This window comes from Staurois parvus, unplaced genomic scaffold (assembly GCF_062004578.1).
Source record: "Staurois parvus isolate SC_StPar_1 unplaced genomic scaffold, SC_StPar_1.0 ptg000671l, whole genome shotgun sequence".
In the NCBI taxonomy this organism is placed as follows: domain Eukaryota; kingdom Metazoa; phylum Chordata; class Amphibia; order Anura; family Ranidae; genus Staurois; species Staurois parvus.
In genome coordinates this window covers 4,066,426-4,092,521 of record NW_028318467.1, presented here as the reverse complement: position 1 = coordinate 4,092,521, position 26,096 = coordinate 4,066,426, and the positions used below count along the sequence as shown (strand labels likewise).

General features: G+C 41.9%; 1 protein-coding gene across 2 annotated transcripts in view; it reads left to right on the top strand.

The window, feature by feature from the left end:
• Positions 1-26,096, top strand: part of SLC37A2 (solute carrier family 37 member 2) — a 76,649-nt gene that overhangs the window by 28,343 nt on the left and 22,210 nt on the right. For both annotated transcript variants that reach the window (XM_089652123.1, XM_089652124.1), the window contains exons 2-8: positions 2,114-2,195; positions 7,047-7,137; positions 11,551-11,629; positions 19,188-19,323; positions 19,845-19,921; positions 20,698-20,864; positions 21,525-21,565. In XM_089652123.1, the coding sequence (XP_089508249.1) occupies positions 2,114-2,195; positions 7,047-7,137; positions 11,551-11,629; positions 19,188-19,323; positions 19,845-19,921; positions 20,698-20,864; positions 21,525-21,565 (673 nt within the window). The remainder of the gene's footprint in view (positions 1-2,113; positions 2,196-7,046; positions 7,138-11,550; positions 11,630-19,187; positions 19,324-19,844; positions 19,922-20,697; positions 20,865-21,524; positions 21,566-26,096) is intronic.

The window sequence follows — 26,096 nt, the reverse complement described above, 5'->3', positions numbered from 1 at the left end:
GGATATGATCTCCATGTATAATACATAAGGGGAGATATGATCTCCATGTATAATACAAAAGGGGAGATATGATGTCCATGTATAATACATAAGGGGGGATATGATCTCCATGTATAATACATAAGGGGGGATATGATCTCCCATGTATAATACATAAGGGGGGATATGATCTCCCATGTATAATACATGAGGGGGGATATGATCTCCCATGTATAATACATAAGGGGGGATATGATCTCCATGTATAATACATAAGGGGGGATATGATCAACATGTATAATACATAAGGGGGATATGATCACCATGTATAATACATAAGGGGGGATATGATCACCATGTATAATACATAAGGGGGATATGATCACCATGTATAATACATAAGGGGGGATATGATCACCATGTATAATACATAAGGGGGGATATGATCTCCATGTATAATACATAAGGCGGGATATGATCTCCATGTATAATACATAAGGGGGATATGATCTCCATGTATAATACATAAGGGGGGATATGATCACCATGTATAATACATAAGGGGGGATATGATCACCATGTATAATACATAAGGGGGGATATGATCACCATGTATAATACATAAGGGGGGATATGATCACCACGTATAATACATAAGGGGGGATATGATCTCCACGTATAATACATAAGGGGGATATGATCTCCACGTATAATACATAAGGGGGATATGATCTCCATGTATAATACATAAGGGGGGATATGATCTCCATGTATAATACATAAGGGGGGATATGATCTCCATGTATAATACATAAGGGGGATATGATCTCCATGTATAATACATAAGGGAGATATGATCTCCATGTATAATACATAAGGGGGGATATGATCTCCATGTATAATACATAAGGGAGATATGATCTCCATGTATAATACATAAGGGGGGATATGATCTCCATGTATAATACATAAGGGGAGATATGATCACCATGTATAATACATAAGGGGATATGATCTCCATGTATAATACATAAGGGGGGATATGATCACCATGTATAATACATAAGGGGGGTATGATCTCCATGTATAATACATAAGGGGGGTATGATCTCCATGTATAATACATAAGGGGGGGATATGATCTCCATGTATAATACATAAGGGGGGATATGATCACCATGTATAATACATAAGGGGGGATATGATCACCATGTATAATACATAAGGGGGGATATGATCACCATGTATAATACATAAGGGATGATATGATCTCCATGTATAATACATAAGGGGGATATAATCACCATGTATAATACATAAGGGGGATATGATCTCCATGTATAAATACATCAGTGGTTCATATAGTGAACTCGGTGTACAGTTATTCACCCTGAGGTCATCACAGAGGACAAGGGGGCACTCTTTACGTCTGGAGGAAAAGATTTAATCTCCAAACTTGGAGAGGTTTCTTCACAGTAAGAGCTGTGAAAATGTGGAATAGACTCCCTCAAGAGTTGGTTCTGGTCAGCTCAGTGGATTGCTTTAAAAAAGTCCTGGATTCTTTCCTAGATACACAGAATATAACTGGATACTAACATTTATAGGCAACCTTGATCCAGGGAATATCCGATTGCCTCTCGGGGGATCAGGAAGGAATTTTTTCCCTGCAGGAGCAAATTGGATCATGCTTTGCTGGATTTTTTTCCTTCCTCTGGATCAACTGTGGGTGTAGGATTGTAACTTTTTTTTTTTTTTTTATGTGGTTGAACTGGATGGACTTTTGCCTTTTTTCAGGCAGACTAACTATGTAACTATGTAAGTAGTGGCTGTGCATACATTAATATTGAAGAATAAGGATAATATTTAGTGTCACTTTAAGGACGACCCCCCCACACCTACGTTCCCTAGTTGGGCAATACTGTCTGGCCTAGAACCTGCCTGTGATTGGACAAGAAGGTAACAACTAGCTGTATCAGTCCATGTAAGCAGTACATGGATTCATCCTATGGAGGTGCTCTGGGGGCCCCTGATTTCGGTTGTATTTACAGCCTTGAAAATATGTAATCATAAAACATGACCGGCACAATTTAAAGGGGAACTCTAAATGTTTCTATCTCTCTTGTCTTTACTGTAGGTATCGGGGGTACATTATCGTTTTGACTTTTTTGTTTTACACCGGCTATCACTTGTCAAGGAAGCCCCTCAGTGTGGTAAAGGTGAGTAGTGAAGAGTACCTGTATGTTAAATCTGACCTCCAGCCTTCCCTCCAGTCTTGCACAGTTGTACCGGCTCCTCTCCTGGACTGAAATGTCTTACTCTGATTTCACTGCACACTGTGAGCTTCTCATAATGTGCTTTAGAAGGTGCAGCAAGTCAGATAGAACCTGCCTCATTTCCTGGCTGGAGGACGTCCAACATCATCTAGCTCTTTCCTCCCAGCCTGACAATCTATGACCCACCCTTTTCATTAATTGGATTTCAGTTTTTAATTGTGGATTGTCAACATCACATGTAGGCATTGCCTAGGGTGCTCTGCCTAGAAACTCCAACTTCTTCAGACTAATACTGCCCACTAAGGCATTTTAATATGTGCCGAACTCCTCCCAACTCCTTGCATCAGGACTTGAAGGCTCTTGAGTGGAATGTGGGGGCAGGGTGCTGTAATGTTCACTGTAAACTATGCAGGCCTCTGCCACCAGCCACGATCTGCCTGCATTGCATAGAGAAGCACAAAGACCCAGTGATAACATGTCTGGGTCTAAAATAATCTATATAATGGAAACAGGTTTTATTTAAAAATGTCATTAGGATGTTGATAAGAGGGAAGGCAAAATATAAGCAGATTAAATGTCAGCTTCAAATAGTTGTCCAAATGTGTTATCTTTTTAACTATAGGTTCTGATAGGAGGTCCTAAAGAGACATTCCACCTTTTCACCAGAAATGCAAAGAAAAAACACATTTCGGCATTTTCCCGTGTTTTTAGCTTTTTTTGGTCAAAAAAGTCCAAAAACGCTGGTTTGCGGTGTTTTACCGTTTTATCAGTGTTAGAGCATTTTTACAGCTAAAAAACTCCTCTAGAGACCCACTAGTTCTGGGTTTTTTTTCCAGCCAAAAAACATCCCAGTCTAAAAACATTGATTACAGTCTATGTGTGCATGGAGACATAGGATAACATGCTGGGGGGTTTACTAGCTGTAGAAAAAATGTCAAAAGCCAAAAACAGCCTCTGTAAAAACGTCCCGTGTGCATGAGGGCTAACCCCCGGTTCACATATATGCAGCCGTGCGGGCCGCGTTTTGCGCAGGCATGAGAGTCCATTCATTTGAATGGACTCCAGTGCCCCGGCACATGCAGGGAAGAAGTCCCTGCACTTCTTTGGAAACCGCAGCCCACACGGGAACCTCAGTCTCCAATGCAAGTGGTGTGTTGATAGAATTAATGGCACCCGCCGGCCGGCCCGCATTCTTCTGTGTGGTCGGTGCGGCTGCATGGATTTTTGTGCGGATCCACAGCGGCACCACCCGCACAGATGTGAACCTAGCCTTACAGCTTCTTTCCTGAAGTTGCTGCGAGCCGCACTCCACATCATAGCAATTCCAGCTTCTATTTTGTTCCGTACATATATGAGTTTCTTTGTGTAATGGCTGACAAACTGGCAGTTCCACATTCTCATTATTTCAAATGCAGATTGTAAATGTTTCCCCTAGTCCTCTGCTAAGTATCCGGGGAATGTGGTTAGCATCCCTGCTTATGACTGCTGAGATCAGCCTATTTAGTCTTCTAGGGAAGAAGCTGTTTTCCTGCTGCCCACACACCTTACAATCTGCTGGAATTCCAGGCTACACCTAACTAATTGTAAAAATGCTCCCTCCTGGCTCCTCACACCTATTGAGACTAAGCAGTGTAGGAAAGGTCTGTATACTTCTTTTCAGCCGGTCCGGTCATGTGATCCCCTGTGTCAGTCAGCACCAACTACAGGGCAGAGGAGAGAGCCCTCTACAATAGCTGGCTGTGCCTAGAAGTGGTGATGTCACCCATAGGCTTCCTATGCCCCACCCATTGTGGGCGCTCCCTCCTCTCCCCTGCAGCCAGCGCTGGCTAACACATGAGATCCGATCACATGACCAGACCAGAACGGCCTGAAATTAGATACATATACAAATCTTTTTTGCATAGGTGTCAGGCGGGGGGAAGGGACATATTTAAGAATAGTTAGGGTTATTTTACTTTAACTTTCTGTGCTTCTCACAACATTTAACCGCTTTGCGCCTCCTGGCCCTTTAAGAGTTTTAGAAGCTGGGAGGCAGGTGGGGTTTTAGGGTCATGTGACCGCCATGATTCACGGTCACATGATTGGAAAAGGTCCCAATCGCAAGAGGAGATCGGGACTTTTCCGTGAGTCACGGACATATGTGCTGGGAACGTTCAGGGTGCGCGCTCTCAGCACATATGTATTTTCTAATGGCACGCAAATATGTGGCTGCTCTGCGTCAAGGTCCAGATGCCGAGAGGCCACATATTTGCGTGCGCTCGGCATCAAGGGGCTAAAAAAGCTTCTACTTAAGAAAGACTTTAATTACAAACTGTACACAGAAACAACATCTTTCAAAGATGAATCTGATCACATTCATATATACAGTATATTGAAAAGAGAAGTAGGAGGAAAAAAGTTTCCCAGTGAGTTCAGAGTGTTCCCTTCGCACTGAACCGTCATGCATATCACATGTTTGTCAGCTGCCCCCCCCCCCCCCCCCCCCGGGTCGCCTGTAACAATGGTGAGAATGGAATTACAGCTAAATACAGCGGAGCCATCTACACCCACCAATGTACCTTCATGGAGAGTCATGGGGAGTCAAATCACCAACATTGAGAGTCATGGGGAGTCAAATCACCAACATTGAGAGTCATGGGGAGTCAAATCACCAACATTGAGAGTCATGGGGAGTCAAATCACCAACATTGAGAGTCATGGGGAGTCAAATCACCAACATTGAGAGTCATGGGGAGTCAAATCACCAACATTGACAGTGTGCCACTGTCAATGTTCGTAAAGTGGAACTAAAGGGAAGGACGCTTACCTTCCCCATGCTCCCTCGCCTTCCCTGTCACCTTCTTCCCCTGTGTGCCAGGTTTCATCCATTTTCATTGGCTGGCATGGGATGATGTCACTCCTGCGCATGCACAGGAGCTAGTCACCCCGGCACACCGATTCAGCCCGGCTGCTGTAAGCTGAACTGCGCGTGATTTCACTGCACACTGTGAGCTTCTCATAATGTGCATTAGAAGTCAAATGGAGCCCATCACATTTCCAGACTGGAGGATGTCCAGCATCATCTAGCTCTTTCCTCCCAGCCTGATTGTCCCTGGCCTGCTCCTTTCATTCATTGGATTTCAGTTCTTTCACCCAGGAAGGGTCAGCATCACTTGTAGGTGTTACCTAGGGCAGTCTGCATGCAAATACAGCCTGCCTAGGAATGCTTACTCCTCTAGACTGACCGTTGTCTATTAACACCTTCCCGCCCGACCTATAGCAGAATGACGGCTGGGTGGGATACTTCTCCTTCTGAGTGGGCGTCATATGGCGTCCTGTCAGAAGGTGCCGCGAGCCACGCAGCTGCGCGATCTGTTGCTGGCTGTGTCCATGGGACACAGCCAATGACAGATTCCTATGCTGGCCCGTTGCCAGGGTCATGTGACCGCTGCAACCAATCACAGCAGATCACATGACAATTGTATACAATCGATGGCTTCCTTTCATGCCATCCACTGTATACAACTTTGTTGTTATTGGTCAAAGCAGTCACATGGTACAGACAGGGCCAATCACAGCCCATCTGTATCATGTGATGAGCTTTGCCCAACTACAGCTAATCACAACAAAAGACTGAATGTTTCATTCAGTAACAATGGTTGCAAATATCAATGAAATACATTGGTATTAGCAATCATAATGTATAAAAAAAAAAACTCCTGATCACTTACCCAGAGTAGTTCATTGTTACTATGGTAATATTCTATTGCTCTTGTCGTAGTGTGTTGAAAACAAAGTATTTTTTTAAAAATGTAAGAAAAAAGAAAAAAAAATTAACTTGTTATTTTTATTTATTTACAAACGAAGAAAAACGCATTTTTTTTCAAACGTTTTGTGGGGGTTTTTTTGTTTATTTAGCAAAAAATAAAAACTCAGTGGTGATTAAATACTACCAAAAAGCTCTATTTGTCTGAAAAAAGAAATTATACAATTTTTTTATGGGTACAGTGTTGCATGACCACACAATTGTCATTCAAAGTGTGACATCACTGAAAGCTGAAAATTGGCCTGGGCAGGAAGGGGTGAAAAGTGCCCGGTATTGAAGTGGTTAAAGCATCTGTATAACTCCTACCAAGAGCCAGCCCACTGCTTACATCAGGAGTGAGGGCTTTTAAGAGGAGGACTGAGGCAGGGTGCTGTGATGTTTTCAGGAAGCTATGCCCCTCCCGCCAGCCATGATCTGCCGGCATTGCCTAGAGAAACAAAGAGAAAATGTGATGATATCACTGGGTCTCAAATAGGGGAAGTAATGAAAACGGAAACGTTTTATATAAAGTTTTTTAATATGTTAATGAGGTGGAAAAAGAGGAGGAATCAGGGAAGGCAAAAAAATTAGCAGATGAAATTATTATTATTATACAGGATTTATATAGCGCCAATAGTTTGCTCAGCGCTTTACAATATAACGGGAGACAATACAGTTCAATACAAAAGGGTTAGGAGGGCCTGATCCTTGGAGCTTACAATCTAAGAGATTAAATTTCAGCTTTAAACATTTTCATCACTTACTACAAGCCACTTGTGTGTTTGTAGTAAGACAACGACGCTTGCAACATTGTGCATGTAAAGTGTGGCAGCACAGAGCACAATCATATGCGCTAACCCACATCAACCAACCAAAAATTCATTTATTAATTGAGCCAATTTCAGAGAACTGACTTTTGATTGTTTCCTATAGGTCAGGGCACATTGCACATTATCCTGGCTCTTTACACAGCCGTTGTATATTAATAACCTCTTGTTTTGTGCATACAGGGTCAGCTGCATCGAAATTGCTCTGAATTTCCCAACCCTCCAGCAAACCTCTCTGAAAATGACACCACATGGTGTAACTGGGCTCCGTTCGGTAAGTGGGAATATATATGAGCCTCATACTGATGATATCTGTGCTAATAAAACTTTTCATCTAGTTTTTTTCATTCTCGGGCTTTGCCTTAACTTGCATTGTGCATCACACGTTAACCTGTGCGGTGTTAAGGCATCCCACTCATTTTGAATAGGCCAACACACAGGAACGGATTAAAAAAATGGACATTCGGCATTTTTGCTGAACACCATGCATTACTTTGTGCTGAGGTCACTGCCAAGCATGTGCATCAGAACTGTGTTGCCTTAGTACATCGGGGTGCCATTGCATGAATGACACCAAAATGTGCTAACGCACATAATGTGCCATGCAGTAAGGTGCGTGGTACCATAACGCGTCCAATCACAAAGGTTTGTTTCAGTTATACCTCTTCTGCTGCTGGGATTGCAGAATTCTGCTAATAGTCATGGATGTTTTTGGCTTCTTCATTGTTCTCTGTTCATCTGTAGGCATATGGCCAAGGGGTTTTGTAGTAGGGTGGGGGGAACCTGCTGGGGAACTTACAGACTAGCTCCCCATCAGGCCTGCCTGGCTGATGATTGACAGTACATGGCAGCGGGCGTATCCATTAGGGATGCACCAAAATTTTAGTGGCGAAAACATGTTGGCCGAAAACACCCCTTTCGGCTGTTGGAAGATATGAAAAAAAGCACTGATACAGGTGCCGAAAAAATCCCGCCACTGGCGCCCCTCACGGCCGCGCGCCTGCCGCTGCTGCTCCTGGCCGCCGCTCGGTAGTTCTCAGTCTTACCTGAGAGACCATTGAACGATCCCGGCGCTGGGCATAGAGATTAATGAAGGAAAGATGGCCTCCACTCATCTCTATGCCCTTGGAGGACCCAAGCGATGTCACTTCCGGCTCTGGACATTTTTTTTTAAAGCACTAGATCAATGCTTTTTTTTTTGATCTAATGCTTTACATTGCAGAGGAGAGATGTGGGGTCTTATCCTTTATTAAATTCCCCTGAACATATGTTGGTGGAGTGTTAGACCCCAGGATAGGTGGATAACAAAATAAGGGGGTTTACCTTTTTAGAGGCAGCTCTGTTTCCTAAATGGTTCCTGGAGAAGTCAGAAGTGCATTAAAAAAGATGAGAGCACCAGAAGACTTGATTGACTCCAGTAAGAGTTTACTGATCACAACAAGGAGTGGAAAATCCAACACATTTCAGGGGCCTAACACTCCCACTTCAGGGCTAAGAAAAGAACAGCATAAAATAAACTGAAAATCTAAAAATACAAACCCTTTCATATATATTGCTAATAACCTGATATAAATAAAAGCATTTAATATATAATAAACGATCCCTATAACCATATGGTTAAAACCAAATAGTCCTTGTCACAAAGTGAGACCTTCCTGCCGTAAAATGTCACTAGAGCTCTGAATGGGACTAAGCTTTCCGGCATTCTAAATATATGTGTAGCGTTACCCCCCGCAGGGGACACTTGATAATGCTTGTTCCCAGTGGTTGCCCTGACCTTGCAACCCTCTCAACACCTCTGACCCTCTGGGTTCAGGTATATTTCAGCAGTATGGAATAATAGTGCAAGTGACACAATTATTTAGTAACACCTCTATATTAGACTTGTTCAAAAGAGTAGAAACATTAACAGGTTATACAATCATGAGTAGTAAGCTTCAACACTAGCTGCAAGAGGGGGAGGAAAAGGCTTGTTGACTTATCAGCTCTCTCTATGCCATCAACGCTGCAAGGAGGCATGCATAGAATTAAGTAAATGTATAGATATAAGTACCCTAAATTGAATAACAATGGCCTTAGAAGAAAAAAGGTCCCTTTTAAATAGAGATTGTGATTTGAGCCCTGTAATGTTTAAAGTTCCCGATACGGTGGTGTTCTGTCTTCTGCTAGCAATGTTGGGGCCCATAAGCATTAGTGAGTACTGGTAATTCATTGAAGTTAAACAGATAAGCCCTGGTACTGCTCAAAGCAAAGGTCTCCTGGTAACTGAGATGTAAAAGTGTCTGCATGCAATGTCTCTAGAGTGATGACAGAAAGAGGTTGAGCAGCCACCTGCTCACCTATCCTATGGATAGCATGGCCTCCTAGGAACAGAGTTCTTGCCCAGGCTTTTGACTGTTTGCAGGGATATGCAGAGTTACCTGAAAGCCTGTCAGTGCAGAGAGCAGAAATGTCTGTGGGAAGACTGGGACAGTCCAAATGCTGAGAAGCTGATGGGATCCTGTTGTGGCAATTGGTGTCACTGTGCTGAACTAATGTGCAGAGTCCCAAGTCAGTAGGCAAGCAATTTGTTTCTGGAGGAGAACGGCAGTCCCCCTGTGTTCTGAATCCCACACCGAGAGAGAGAGAGAGAGAGAGAGAGAGAGACAGTCCCTTGCTGTAGAATATATCTGCTGTCCCAGCATCCTTCTGGTTCACCAGCTCTGGTAGTTGTAGTTCAATCAGCACTCAGAAATACAGTATGTATTGGCTGTAGGACTACAGGTCCCTAGATCCTCTGCTGTCTCTGCTGTGGAAGAACTGGATCCACTCTGCTAATAGGAAGTGGTGTAGCAGTCCCAGTACTGGGCAATAGGGAGAAAGGAGTAACCATAGTCACATCTGTAAATGTCCCTGAAAGACATAATGATCTATCCAGCACCTGGCTACATCTGTAATACATTCAGCCTCTTTAATGACTTGTAGACCTTTTATTATACATATTTTTTTGTTACTTGTTTATCAGAAGAAAGGTTAAAAGTAAATTAGGACAATACATGTGTGTGTTCAGTAGTTTTTCACGTTGAACAAATAATATGTCAGCAGAGCAACAATCTAGACAGACATTTTTCTTTACCAATGCCAACACATATGGATGGGAGGAAAAGAAGAACAATGGGCCATTGGGCAAAAGTTTCCAAGAAAGGCTGACTATTATCCTATGTATGCGTTGCCACTGAGGTGAGCGATGTTCATGTAGACCGCACAGAGTCTGATGGATAGTTAAACCTGTAGGAAAGAGGGACGGCAGACACAAGGGGGTTTATTTACTAAAGCTGGAGAGTCCAAAATCAGACTCCCTTCTGCATAGAAACCAATCAGCTTCTAACCTCAGCTTGTTCAATGAAGCTTTGGCAATGAAACCTGGAAGCTGATTGGTTTCTATGCAGAAGGGAGTCTGATTTTGGACTCTCCAGCTTTAGTAAATAAACCCCAAGGCATCTAATGCCCTCCGGCTTCCATATTAAAGTGAAGGATTGGATTATAATGCCATGAATGTATTTACCTGTTGGCACAAATGGGATATTAGCAACCATTGATCATCCTTTGTGTTGCTCATTTATGGTCCCTCATCATTGAAGCCCAACAATGAATCATTTAATTTACACACAATTCGCAGATAAGCGGCTTGTGTAAAGGTTGCAAACTGCATTAATCACTTTTCCTTTTTAAGTGGCTTCCTATTGCCCTGGTCACATGATGCTTGAGTAATCACAATTGAGTTTCTCATCATGCCTCTGGTGACCGACACCTACCCCTAAGATGAGTGTTATTTGAAAGTTCTTCAAAATGTAGTTTTCTTTTCGCATTTGATTTTGGTACTAGTAGATTTTACTGAAGGAAAGCCACTTACCCTGTCGTTTCAAGAAAAAAAATTCCATTCTGCTCCTTCGAATTTGTGGTAGAAAAAGAATGTCAATTTGACCCCATTAATGATTAGAAGATTGAACGAATGTTCTTAAAACAAAAAATCGTGAACAAAATTCAACTAGTGTATGGCCGCAGACATTAATTACAGGGTGGTCAGAAGATCTTACCTGTTGGTTTATCACTTGTTTGAAATGATATTCACATTACAGCTTTTAATATATGGGATTTTAGAGATTGGGTTTACATTTACTCTACATGAAGGTGTGAGGGCGACATTAATGCCTCTGGGATAGATCTGTAGTATTCCATAATTAGTCTTTTGCATATCCTAGGATCAGCATAGTAACTATTTCCTCTGTGCTATTTAAATCAATGCGTAATAATTGCTATTTGTAATGTCAGTCTTGAACTTCTCTTTAAATTCTCTTTTGTTTGGAAAATCTTAAGACGAGACCCATAGTTGGCATGTGACTAAATCTTCGTGGAAAATCATTTTTCTGTGAGGTCACACATGTCGGATACTTTCAAAATTTCCTTTGTTGGAAAATATTTTGTATTTCTGGTTTGTATATATAGTACATTCTAAAGATATGTAAAATACAGGGCTACCTATTACAACAAGGTAAGTAGTTTTTTTTTCCAAAGTGTGTTTTGCATCCTAAAGCCTGGACAAACTCTACCATAATTCTTTCTAAAATGAGCAACATTATAGCTTAATTTGGCTGCTGCTAAAGAAATAATGTATATAAAGAATATAAATTTGGTCTTTTCAATTTAGATGGTCCCAATTACAAAGAACTTCTGGGGTCTCTGGACACGGCGTTTCTATTTTCGTACGCCATTGGCATGTTCCTAAGGTCAGTATATGAAGATATCACTGAGGAGATTTTGACAAATACTAACAATAATCAGATATGCTATAGTAAACCAACAAACCTGACCTAAATTGGAAAAAATACTAATATTGTGAGCCCAGCAAAGATCAGACACCAGTTAAAGAATGTGACCCAACTGTGTGTGTGAAAGTACTTGTTTTTGTTGCCAATTACTGCCTACCAGTATACTAATTCTAGAGGACAACTCATCTGTACTCTGTCCCAAATAAGAAATAGGTATGTAGGTATGTGTTAGTAGAGAGATGGATCCAGAGTAGATAGAAACCAGGAGCCAAAATCCAACTTTTAGAGGCAGCTATATGTCAGCTGGGGTATTTGTAGACCCTGAGTTATAGGCTTGTACCTTCAGGCGTGTCAGGGCTCCAGGTATGACCAGAGGTGTGTGGACTGACACAGGGAAACGCAGGCTTCAGGAGTGATGTATAAGAATATAATTTATTAGGAACTACACAAGTATACAACGCACAGTACAAACAAAACCAAACCTCCAACTAATGTCAGTATGTTCAGGAGCACAGACAGGCGTAGTCAGGCTGGAGAGGTAGAGTGGTCAGGCAGGCCGGGTCAGGAACAATCGGGCAGACAAGGTACAAACGGAGCAGGCAGGAGAAAGGTCAGGAATAGCCGAGGTCAGTGCAGGCGGAGTTTGATCAGTGTCAGTGAAGCAGGGGAAACAGGCAGGCAGGCAGAAGACAGGACCAGGTACAGGGGCTCATGGGAAACAAACACCAAGGCACTGACAGCAGGCCTGACCATTGCTTAATACACCTCCTGCAATCAGCCTCAGGTGATGGCTTGATTGCAGGAGTGAGATTCTGGCTGTTGAGAGCACCCGTTGGCCAGCACTGGTACTGCAGCCCAAAAGGCAGGTGAGCCCCAGCACCACCTGTGCTGAGCCTATTCCTGACAAGGCGATTGACAAGCTTTTGAGGACACGTCGTTGGGCACCTCTCCTATATCGCTATCTGAATCTTTGAGTTTTAATTTCTTTTTTGCTACTTTCCAAAGGTAATGGACCTCTTCTCCCTTACAGAGAAATCACTCTTTGCTTAAAAGAGAAGTGCGGGTTTTGAAAAAAACATACAAACATGTATACTCACTTAGGTGGATGAAGCAACAATCCGATGCGGCATCTGTCCCTTGGTGCCTTTACACCGAGAACTGATGAATCAAAGGCCACTGATCGCACAGTTCTCAGTCTTCAGTGAACAGAGAGCCAGTGAATGTCAGTTACTGGCTTTTAGTTTAACCTTCCAGGGTTCACTGGAGCGTTGAGCTGTGGATGGGGCAGGGCAACTAGCTCAGGCTCCCAACAGTGCGCCAAGAGGTTGATCCAGCTGCCCGTCAGGCATCTGGGTGAATCAACATTAAAGTTGGGATCCCTCCAAAGTCTGGACCAGCTAAGTGACGTTAGCCAACAGCGGATTTAGCCCGCTGTCAGTTGAATACGGGTCACAGGAGTGCAGAATGAAGTTTCACCCTACTTCTCCTTTAACTAATTAATATTTTTTTATCTTTGAATTCTTTTATAAACTCTTCAATCAATTCCTTCACTGTCTTCTAATACCACAATATAAGCAGTGCATCTGTATCTGAAGTGCATTTTATCTGAGTGCACCCTCGATAAAACCTTGGGAGCCATACTTGGACTTCACTCCATGAGGATGACCAGTAATCTGGTTTTGAGCACTGGTTCGTGCTTGGATGATTACCTCAGCACTTTGTTCAACATGTGTAGATAACCACAGGGTGCCATACAGGTCAAGGGATGTGGTCCATCCCTATGAAACAGACCCTGAAAACCCCTTCAGGGGTATGCCCACTGTGACGGACAAATCCTGGACTCTATCTAATGACCAGCAATATACAGTAGACAAGGTCACCCTGTATCTCTGACTGGGGTTATACTTGGAATATACAGTGCTCACTGTACAGTGCATAATTTTAAATCTTCGCGCTAAAATTCAACCACTCAAGCTTATCCTCAGATGGAAAACCAGGTGTTACATCACACCACTGGTCAAACACTTCAATGCCACTTCAGCCTAGAGCCTTTATTGGGTACTCGGGCTCTTCCTCCTGCCCTTCACCATGAGGACTTTACTATCGGACAGTACATCTGAGTTGCTGTGTACTCCTTCCAGACACTCTATAACCTACAGTGTAAGTACCTCACAGAGGAATACCCTCACCCATAGCTATGGTGAACATTTGTCCTGCTAAAGGCTCACAAGCACATGAAACCTCAGAGTGATGATTCTTTCCTTACACTGGAGCACAACACACCTGTCTTCTGACTTTTGCTCCATTTCACGCACTCAACAAGCACCCTACTTGACAAAAGCAGATTTTTCTGCATCTATGACACAATTCCTCAGACAGCTAATGACTTTAATACAGCCATCTCTGTTCAGGACCAGAAAATGCTAGGCCCCTTCTCCAGCATCTCCATCTCTACCTGAGTTGGATCCAGATATGCCTGGCCTAGAAGAGGTGGGCACAGAAGGAAACAAGGAGGACACAATGGAGGAGGCCGTGGAAGATTCCTCACTCCCATACTCCTATACACTTAAAGCGATTGTAAAGGTTCATTTTCTTTTTGTAAAATAACAAACATGTCTATACTTACCTACTGAGTGCAGTGGTTTTACACAGAGCAGCCTGGATCCTCCTCTTCTCGGGTCTACCACTGGCTCTCCTGGCTCCTCCTGTCTGTCGGGTGCCCCCACAGCAAGCAGCTTGCTATGGGGGCGCCCGCTGCTCTGTGTGTCCATTCACACACTAAGCCAATGAGGAGGCAGAGACCTGGGACAACCGCGGCTGCTATTCACATTGCTGGATCGTGATGAAGCTAAGATAGGTATTGAGGGGGCTGGGGGCACTACTACACACAGAATGTAAAAAACCTTCAGCCTTTACAACCACTTTAAAGCTGTGGTTTCATGCAATATATTTGCTAATGTGGGCATGCTCACTTATGCTATGCGCAAAAGCCTTTGCATTTTAGTACTTGATTTTCTTCCATCTTGCCTTGTCCCTTTGGGTACAAAAAGATCGGCAAAATGTAAAAAAATTCCCTGTTCATAAACAAATCGTATGGACAGTCTGACGATTGGATCGCTCCATAAAACGATTTTCACTCCTTCGAAAATCATTGCTGAACTCTATTGAATGGAAAAGAGTTCACAAATAAGTGATCTGTTGCAGTAATTGATCCTACCATCTCAGCCCTAAACAAACATCTTGCTGTACCAACTGAAGATGTTCCTTCATTGAAAGATCCTATAGATAAGAAGTTTGAGATGCTCTTTAACCTGGCAGGCCCAGCAATGTAGCAAATTTCAAAGTAATAACATAAAACTTTTATTGCATTTCAACTTTACTAGGTTGTTTAGAGTAGATAAAAGAAATGACAAGGCTATTAGGTTATCAAACATTTCAGAGGCGTATAAAGTAATGAGTGTTTTCCCCCTGATCATTCTTAAAAATGTTTATGAATTTGGCAGAACATTAAACCTGGATTACCTCACTTCTGCAACTCCATTCTTTCAGTAATATCCAGGGGCGGACTGACAACTCATGGGGCCCCCGGGCAATAGGGGATCATGGGGCCCCTGTGTCCTTGCCCAAACTGAAAAAAGCCTATGAAAAAGGTACCAGGGGCATCTCATGGGGCCCCCTACTGACTCCGGGCCCTCGGGCAGTGCCCAAGTTTCCAAATGGTCAGTCCGCCCCTGGTAATATCTGACCACTGTCCTTGACAGTGCTGGGCTGAGATAGGCCCTGGCCCAACATGCATAGAAGCCTATGTTTGTGATGTGATTAAACATTGCTATAGGTAATCATTTTAGGATATTTTTCAATCTGGTATTCTCCTGTGCCAGAACAAAGCCAGCTCCATGAAGACAAGGTTTGACCAGTTTAGTTTGGAAGAACTCCAGTGCCCTGCACAGATCCCTGACCTCAGCTCTACTGAACACCTTTTAGATGAATTGGAACACCAATTGAGAGATGGGTCCAACGTCAGTACATGACCTCACAAATCAGCAAAACTTTCCAAAGACATACTCCAAAATCTTGCGAAAAACCTGCCAAAAGAGTGGAGTTTTTAAGGGGGCAACTCCATATTAATGGCCATGGTTATGGAATGAGATGCCTAACAAGCTCATATAGGTGTTATGGTCAGGTATCCACTAGCATTTGGCTTTATAGTCTTGTCTATTCTACCTTCTCTTTAGGGAAAGGCTATTTCCAATATCCAAAAATTCTCCCAGTTCCCTTTTGGTTCCCTTAGGCAGAAATGTCCCTTCAAAGGGTTTATTCCAAAACACAAGCATTAATTCATGATCATGTTTAGCCTTCTGATTAAGAACTGTTAGCTGCAAAGTGCATTAAAGTGTTACTAAACCCAGGACCCTGCATTAACTATATCACAGTACACAGAACATGGAAATGCAATTATTGTAGTTAATATAAACTGCTAAATACCTTTTCTCATCAGCAGTTAGAGCAGTCTTGTGACTTCTATCAGTGTCTGGCCGAGCTCTTGTTAAAGCTTGTTGGAGTTTTTATTCTCCTCTCACTGCCCTATGAGATTGCATGACCCCTGACCCTCTGTATGGACAGTGCTAATTGTCCCTGTGCTGATCACATGCACCCTCCCAAGAAAAAGAAAAAACTCTCTAGCAATACACACCAAACTGAGCATATGCAGAGTGTTCCCAAGGCTCTGTTCTATCAGGAGGTGAAATGGGAATGTGGAAGAAGGGGAGGATCAGAGAAGACAGGATTAAACACCCTTTTACACAATGTGGAATATTAACCCCTTAAGTTCCACAGTGAGTATAACAAGCATGCTCTACTGCATATACAGACTGATTGTACTGTTGTGGGTTTAGTAACACTCTAAGACATTCTCTGCCACCTGCTTTATTTGTGTCCATTTTCAATAAATGATCTCAATCTCTGCATCTCTCTATGGACTGTTAGTATTTGCTTTTATCCAGCCCTCGGGGAATTGTTCCTCCCACTGTCAGCAACAGTGTGGCATAGTTCCTGACACTGACAATGGGGCACTATTCCTCCCACTAACATCAATGATGCGGCACTTCTTCCATTGATACCATCGATGGTGTACTTTTCCTCCCACTGACACCAATGATGGGGCACTATTCCTCCCACTGACACCAATGATGGGGAAATATTCCTCCCATTTACACCAATGATGGGGCACTATTCCTCCCATTGGCACCAATGATGGGGCACTATTGCTCCCATTGATTTCAATGATGGGATACTATGACTCTCATTGATACCAATGATGGGGCACTATTGCTCCTATTGATACCAATGATGAGGTACTATTCCTCCCATTGACACCAATAATGGGGCACTATTCTTCCTATTGATTCCAATGATGGGGTATGACTCTAATTGATACCAATGATTGAGCACTATTCCTCCCATTGACACCAATGATGGGGTACTATGACTGTCATTGATACCAATGATGGAGCACTATTCCTCCCATTGATTCCAAAGATGGGGCACTATTCCTCCCACTGATACCAATGATGGGGCACTATTCCTCCCACTGATACCAATGATGGGGTACTATGACTCTCATTGATACCAATGATGGGGCACTATTGCTCCCATTGATACCAATGATGGGGCACTATTCCTCCCATTGATACCAATGATGGGGTACTATTCCTCCATTGATACTAATGATGGGACACTGTTTACTCCCAGTGATTTCAGGACATTTTCTTTTCTCACTGGTCACAGTCCGGCCCCCCTAAAGTTTGTTTAGAAAATTTGTAGAACCCTGGTTTAGAGGATCAATATTTAACTGCAGAAACCTGAAATATGATATTTGATGGTATTTTCAGCAGAGGCGTGAACTATAACATTTATCTCCCAAAACAATGACATGAATAATGCTGACACAGCATGCTTTTATTTTCATGATGAAACCTGGTAATTGTAATTTACTGTAAATAACTCCTAGTATGATCTAGTTTTAAATGGCTGAATTGCCTTTTGATTTTTCATAGCTTTATGTAATTAGAAACAATTCAGAAGTATAATTAAATGAATGAGAAAGTCCTCTTGAAACAGTAATTATGTCTTTTACATAAATAAAGGAAATTACTGTTTTCCTATGCTTTTCAAGGCTCTAAATCAGTGGTTTTCAACCTTGGTGAGACCAGGGCGCAGTAAATTCTTACAAAACCTTCCATGCCCCAAAAGGAAAAAAAAGCTTTTACTCATACAATAAAAGTATGGGAATGTAAAATATGTAATTACAAAGTAATAAGAAGTGACCAGTGGTTGAGAACTACTGGTATGGAGCATAGAGGCCGGGAGTGTGTAACATGTAACACAGTGTACAGAATGCAGCAGTTGGGATTATGGGACACGGCGCCCCTTACATTGCTGTGTGGGAAGAAAATTCTATGCTTTTGGTGGTCAGTGGGAGGAAAAATGGCTGGTGTCACTGATCAGTAGGAAAAAAATTAGCTGTCAGAGGGAACAAAATTTCTCAGCGTCATAAGTCAGTGGGAGAAAAAGAGCCATTGGTCAGTAAAAGAAAGTAAAAATAAGACCCATTATCAATGATTGGAAAAAATGATGCTGTGTCAGAGATGGAGGAAAAAATGATCCAGTGTCAACATGAGAAACCTATTCCCCAGCAGAATTTTTTTTTAGATAAAAAAAATCATAGTATGTCTAGCTCCAGTAATTACATATGCTCAGGACATAAGCTGAAGATACACTAGAAAAAAGGGTGGGACTAGCTATACAGAGCATCATCCAGCTACGGAGTGAGGAAGGGATAAAATGATTAAAAGGCAAACACACAAGGCATGTGTAACAAGACTGTCCATAAAGAAGGTGCAAATGTAAGGCCTTTTTGTTTAATGAATCAGTGGGGTTTAAATAGCTCCTTAGGGTTAGAGAAGCTCTTTTTCAACCATCCTGAACCTATCCTTGTGCCCAAAAATTACCCCTCATTAGTCTCATAACTTTTAAATTTTTTAACAGAAAGGAAATAGGCAGTGAAATAAAAGGATAATAAAAATGAAAAGTGATAGCACACACACAACGATCAAATACACAAAAAATAAAAATGAAAACACAAAAAAAAGTTTTTTAGTTTTTTGTTGTTTTTTTTTTTTTTAAGAAAATTTTGGCAAAGCAGTTATTTAATGGTAAATTTTGCCAAATATACTCTACTTACCCCTAATAAGAACAACTGCACACCATAGACCAACTTGTTACTCTCTTCAAACCATTAATTCTATCCCTTGAATTGAGGCTTTAAAACCATCATTTGCTCCACAGAGCAGCCAGAATAGATTTATCGTTGGTATGAGAGAGATCACCATGTAGTGAATAGGAAGCTCCTGCTATTTACCAGTTTTCTCATATTGGAAGACCATAGAGAACATGTCTTTGAAAGAATAAAGTCATCTTTTTTTACTTGTTATTTATTGCTTTCGTTTGTTTGCAGTGGTATCTTTGGCGAACGCCTTCCGTTGCGCTATTATTTGTCCGGTGGTATGTTCATCTGTGGTGTGTTCACAATTTTCCTGGGACTGGGCTTTTATTGGAACATTCATGCCCTCTGGTACTATATCCTCTTCCAGGTAAGATCATAATATCAAAGAGCAATACCAGTATGCAAAATAACCAGAACGGACTAGATCACCATTATAACATTGTTAGGTTTTTGGCACAAAGAACAGTAGTATTGCCCCACATGCCCTGACCCATAACATTAGTCTAACCCTTGAGGTGGCCATATACTGAACAATCTTACTGTACAACCTCCTTTAGATCTTCCATTAACTTCAATCAGAAAAAACTATAGCTTATTCCTTTAAAGTCTAACCAAAACCTCTGAAATACTGGACTTGTCTTATTAGTGCCAACAGTATCTGGTATAAATCCTTACAATCCTGTGACAGCATCAGACTAATTCAACTTTGTCCATTTGGCGTTAAGAGATTTACAGGACTTTCTATGGAAAATGTAATGTTTATGTCACTGATCTTTCCATGAAAAATAATTTAAAATGATGGCTAAACCTTCACTTATCTATTTCAATTTGTGATGCTTCCTTATGGTAGGTCAGCTCACTAATTCAGTTTTTTTAATGTTTTCATAGATCTTAAATGGTCTGGCTCAGACTACGGGATGGCCATCTGTAGTAGCCTGCATGGGGAATTGGTTTGGTAAAGGAAAGTAAGTTATTATTAAAGCTGTGTCTATTTCCTGGGTGTATGCTTCAGAGGTTGAAGATGTTCTACCTTTAGAGCACCATTATTCTGTGTTATGTGTCAGTGTGCCAGTGGGGCCTCCGAGTGTTTGCCATTAGGAACTCTGAGTGTCATTATATCCATGGAACCTTTGAATGCTAGTGTGTCATTGAGACACCCCCCCCTCCCAAATATGAGTGTGTCATTGGGACACCAGAATGTTATTAGTAACTTGAACCCTTAAGTGTCAGTGCCATTGGGACCCCTCAGTGTCAGTGCCATTGGGACCCCTCAGTGTCAGTGTGTCATTGGGACTCCTCAGTGTCAGTGTGTACTTATTTCGTAGCCCCTGGGTATTACTGTGCTAATAAAACCTCTGAGTAACGGTGTATCATTGGGACCTTTGAGGGTTAGTATGCTATTGAGAACCCCTCCAAATGTAAATGTGTTATTAGGACACCAGTATCTTATGTGTATTTGGGTCCTCTGAGTGTCATTGAGACCCCTGAGTGTCAATGTGTCATTGAAACCCCCAAGTGTGAATGTGTGTCAATAGTCTGGGACCCTCTCCCACCCTCCTTGTGTCAGTGTGCCATTGTTTTGAGAACACAAATAGAAAAACAATCCAAGGATGCCTCAAAAAATATACATCAAATCCATGTCTGTTTTTCCATTCCATATGTGATTTACCCATAGAAACACATTGTAAACTCTTCTATTGATGCAATCTTATTGTCACATTGTACTTTGTTCCTCTAATAGGCGAGGGTTCATCATGGGGATCTGGAACTCTCACACAGCTGTCGGCAACATACTGGGCTCCCTAATTGCTGGGGCTTTTGTCTCTTCTGCCTGGGGCTTGTCCTTCATCGTACCGGGAATTATAATCGGTGTGCTGGGAATCATCTGTTTCTTCTTCCTAGTTGAGTGTAAGTCATCTGTATATTTGTTCTTTCACAGCTGGTGTTGGAATCTTTTAAGAAGGGGTTTATCAGGTGTTGCTATAAGTCAAGGTTTATAGGTGTATCTTGAGTCTGCAGAGAGATGCTTCCTAGACAATGGATGGCAGTGAGTTCCATATGGTGTGTACTGTAAGATAGAATGCATGAGATCCAAAAGATTTTAAGACAACTCTGGGCACAAGTAATTTTCATTTCTCTGAGGGGTGGAAGGCACATGTGGGAAAATGGGTGAGCAGATGCTCTAATAAATAGGGGGAGGCAAGTTATTTAGAGCTTTATAAGTGGGTAGGCTGATTTTTTTTAAGGCTATCTGCCATAAAATTGGAACCCAGTGTAGGGAACCTAGCATTGGGGTGATTTAGCGGTGACAAAGTTGGTGGGTGGACAACCTGACTGGTGCATTTTGTAGCAGCTTATAAAGCATGGATTGATTTTGGTATATCCTATGTTAGAATCAGATGTTTGATTGTTCTAATCTTATGAGGGAGAATGCTTCATCATAAAGCACCTAAGGCCCACAAGGAGTAGCGAAAGGGTCATGCAAACATTCATCCTAGAAAGTCATGCCAGGTCTAGACTGTCTCTTGAATTCTCATCCAAAGGGTCTTATTTATGCTTTCTCTGCAGATCCTGAAGATGTAGGCTGTACGCCGCCAGATCAGAACATTGTGAGTAGATTTATTATAATAAAAAAACACTTCTTTGGCAATCCATGTATAGAAGCTGCCCTACATTGATATTTGGAATGATGAGATAACAACTTGGGGAGACTACTAGGTAGAGGGAATTAGAAGTGCTTCTTTGGCCTGTTGGACATGGGAGAAAAAAATCACCACATTTTTCACTTACACAGTTGTGTAAAGATCATTAATAATCACCACATTTTTCACTGACACAGTTGTGTAAAGATCATTAATATGGGGGGCATGTGAGTGGACACACTGTTCCACAGCTTATAATCCTGCAGTGAGACTCAGAAATTGGTGGTACCGCTAAGAAACACTGATACAGCTGTATAGTGACCCACTCTGCCTCCTTCTCTGGAGCTCCGTGACTATGACCAGGAAGAAGGAGGAAGGCGCCTCTTCTGTGAGGCCCACTCAACATGGCAGAACCCCGCTTCTGCAGCGTGCTGCAAAAGACCGTCAAGCGGATGCAGCTGCAAAGCTGAGGAGATACACACACATACCGCATAAGGTACACTCACCTCCGGAGCCCTTGTCCTCTTCTCCACTGAGTTCCTCCAATGCGGACCAGCCAGCTCTGGCACCTCCGATGCTTTCCTCCACTCGTGATACGGTGAGTGCATTGCTGCCTTCCTCGCCCACTGAGAACGCAGAGACAGACCGTCCAGAACCCACGCTGAAAGAAATCCTTACAGCGGTCCATACCTATGATTCCTCACTCACTAAACTAACACTAGAATTTAAGGGCATGAAGGAGGATGTACTTCACATCAGACATGAGAGGCAGAAGATTAAGGAAAGAGCTGCTGTGCTAGAGGGTAGGGTGAGCAACGTGGAGGATGAGCTGATCCCCCTGGAGCAAACGGTTCGCACCATTTCAGCTAAAACATCTGAACACGCAGTCAGAGTAGAGGATATGTAAAAAATAGACTCCGACGCAGTAATTTGCGGATTGTGGGTATGCTTGAAAAAGCTTAGGATAAGAGTCCTGTCGATTTTATTGAGTCTTGGCTTTCTAATACCTTTGGAAAAGATAATCTGATGCCCTTCTTCTCTGTGGAAAGAGCACACAGGGTTCGCCCCCACGCTCCGCCACCGGGTGGCCCTGATCGACCCTTCCTTTTGAAGCTACTTCACTACAAAGACAGAGATATTATCCTACGCCTGGCTAGGCAGAAAACAAATATGGAAATCCAGGGCTCCAAAGTGTCCACATTTCCTGATTTCTCAGCTGAGGCCTAGAGGAAGCGGGCAAAATTCACAGGCGTTAAAAGATACCTACGCTTCATCTCAGTGGCATATTCTGTTATACCCTGCAAAACTACATGTGGTGACCAATGGATCGGCTCAATTTTTTGATTCACCTACTACGGCATCCAACTGGTTAGATCGCAATGAGCAAAGCCTTCGTCCAGAACCCACCTGATTAGATCATCGAATGATACCAATAAATCTGCTGAATATGCTCTCTTATTTTGCCTAAAATGGAGCTCGAAAAGAAAGTCCAGACAGCCTCTAGTTGTCATTATGGAAGCTTATATGGTTGATTGCCTGACACCATTGGCAATAGCCCTTGTTTTTACCCCCCTCTTAACCCTGCAGGGAGTTCTTGAGCCCGACCAGCTGAGACATGGAAGGAGCCTTGACTTTTTTGTGTTGTTACAGGTTTTGATTCTATTAGTATTTTGTTGCTACCTTCAAGTGTCCATCTTGTTCTACCTAATGTACATGTCATCACTACAGGCCCTGTCTGGACTGGTGTATGACCCTCCTAATCTATGGTTACTGATCTTTGGGTTCCCCTCCAAAATACGCTGGGTGTGGTTCTTGATCCGAAGATCATTTTTATTTCAGATTTATACAAATGAATAAGCACTCAGACACGGTCCTCTCTGGAACGTGAGAGGATTACATGATCCAAAGAAAAGAATGGCCATTTTCACTATGGTTGGTCAACAAAAACCTGCTATCCTATGCCTGCAGGAGACTCATTTGACTGAGGACTCTATCCATTTATTGCAACATTCTACATTTCCACTTCAATTTCACTCTACACATATGCAATACTCCCGAGGAGTGAGTGTCTTGATTTCCCGAAATGCTCCTCTCAAGGTGAACTCCTCGAAGATCGACCCTAAGGGCAGATTTATTTTTCTTCTGTGTAACTGGGACTTATATGTCTGTATTATAGCTAATATTTACATTCCTCCTCCTTTTCATCTTTAGGTTCTGCAGTGCCTATTTCAATTTATAGCATGGCATCCCCAAATTTCAGTCATAGCGGTTGGTGATTTTATTAACATATTATATGTATCGCTTTGACCCCTTTTGCACGACACATAACTGAAGTGGGGCTTGTGGATCTTTGGCGGATCAAGCATCCAGTTGTAGCCCAATTTTTCTGCCACTCCCTGACCCATTTGGCTCTTTCACATTTAGACCTTATCCTGGGTACAGAATCAACTTTTATCCTTAATCCTAATGTTGAGTACTTGGCTAGGGGTCTGTCCGACCACTCGCCAGTTATGTTGTCTTTGTCGTTACGTAATTAATTCCATAATTACATAATTAATTCCATATTATGGAAACAATCCCTTTTGGCTACCCCTTTTCCCAATATTGACAGTATACAATCTAATTTGAGAGGCTTCTTGCTTGATAATAGGCACTCAACCTCACCTATGGTGTTGTGGGATGCTCTGAAAGCTTATTTTAGAGGTTTATGCATTCAGGAGATCTCCTTAATTAAAAATAATACTAGACAATGGGCCAGAGATGCTAGTGCAGCTGTTGATAAAGCAGAACAGGGATATATGTCTAATCCCACTCCCATAACTGAAAAAGCTTGGATAACCGCGCAACAATTCTATTGAACATGCTGACAATAAACTATTTTTCTCCTCTCAGACCTTTTTTGAGGAGGGAGAGAAAACAGGTCTCTTGTTGGCAGTTATAGCCAAGTCTCAACAGCCATCAACCTATTTCTCTGCATTGAAAATGTCTCCAACACAGTCACTGATACTCCTACTATTACTACTACAGGGCTTTAATTCCTTCTATGCTTCCTACTCTTCTAGAGCTTCCTACCCCATGAATAGGCTCACTGATTTCCTTGCTGAGATTCATCTTCTGAAGCTTTGGGCTGCAGATAGGAAGAGCCTGAATGCTCCGATATCCTTGGAAGAATTACAATTAGCGGTGAATTATTTTCCCAATTCTAAGTCTCCAGGTAGTGATGGATTGCCAATCGAAATTTATAAAGTTTTTGGAAAAGTATTTCTTCCTGAATTACTGCATAAAGGCTGCTATGCTTCAAGAGTCCCTCCCGGCCTCTATGAAGGAGGCGATCATAGTAGTTCTTTTGAAGCCAGGTTTTATGTTTTTGTTTTCTTGGTCTCTTTGTATTTTTTTGATATTTATTTTTTTCAAACAAAAATGAAAAACGTGGTTTGGGATCTATGCTCATGTCTTCTGTATGCTCAGATGTATACTGATTTGTATTGCATTATTGAAAAGTGTTATTACTACTGTTGTCCAATGATGGAGTTTGGGAGTGTATAACTATGCATGTACATGGATCCAAATTTCAATAAAAAAGACCTGATTTAAAAAAAAAAGATCATTAATACAGCAATGAGTATAGAGCCATAAAAATAAATATAGAAAATATTACATTTAAGTGCAATAATTTACACATATGTGCATGAGTGTATACACGGTTATACTGGAACACTGGTATCTTGAAAAGGTTGAAGGGGAATTTTACGCATGTGCTGTATACAAATACGTTTGCGCAACTTTACACAAGGTCTTTACAGAACATTTTACTCAGGATCTTTCTGTCAACAAAATCCTGAGTATAAGGCCTCATTCACAAGGCAGTAAAAAAACATTTAATGGTATACACCATTAAAAAAAAGAAAAGAACAATTTTTGCATATTAAAAAAAACAATCTATTTACCCAGGAACTTATTTTCCTTGCCTAATGATCTGGCAGTATTAGGGTCGCTGGTTCGAATCCCAACCACGGCACCACCTGCCTGGAGTTTGCATGTTCTCCCTGTGTCTGCGTGGGTTTCCTTCGGGTACTCCGGTTTCCTCCCACACTCCAAAGACATGCTGGTAGGTTAATCGGCTCCTGTCTAAATTGTCCCTAGTATGTGTATGTATGTGAGTTAGGGACCTTAGATTGTACGCCCCTTGAGGGTTAGGGACTGATGTGAATGTACAATATATATGTAAAGCGCTGCGTAAAACTGACGGCACTATAGAAGTACCTGAAATAAATAAATAAATAATGATCAGTAAAATTTATACGGCTATGTTATGGCCATGTAAGTGTAGCTTAAACATCAGTAAATGAATATGTCCGTGTGCAAGAGGCCCTAAAGTATATTTAAACCCAAGAACAAAAATGTAATATATTGCAGCTTACCAGTCCTTAGATGTGGTGGCTGCATTAGTTTTTTTTTTTTTTTTTGCTTACTTTTTCAAAAGGTAATTCTGTAAATC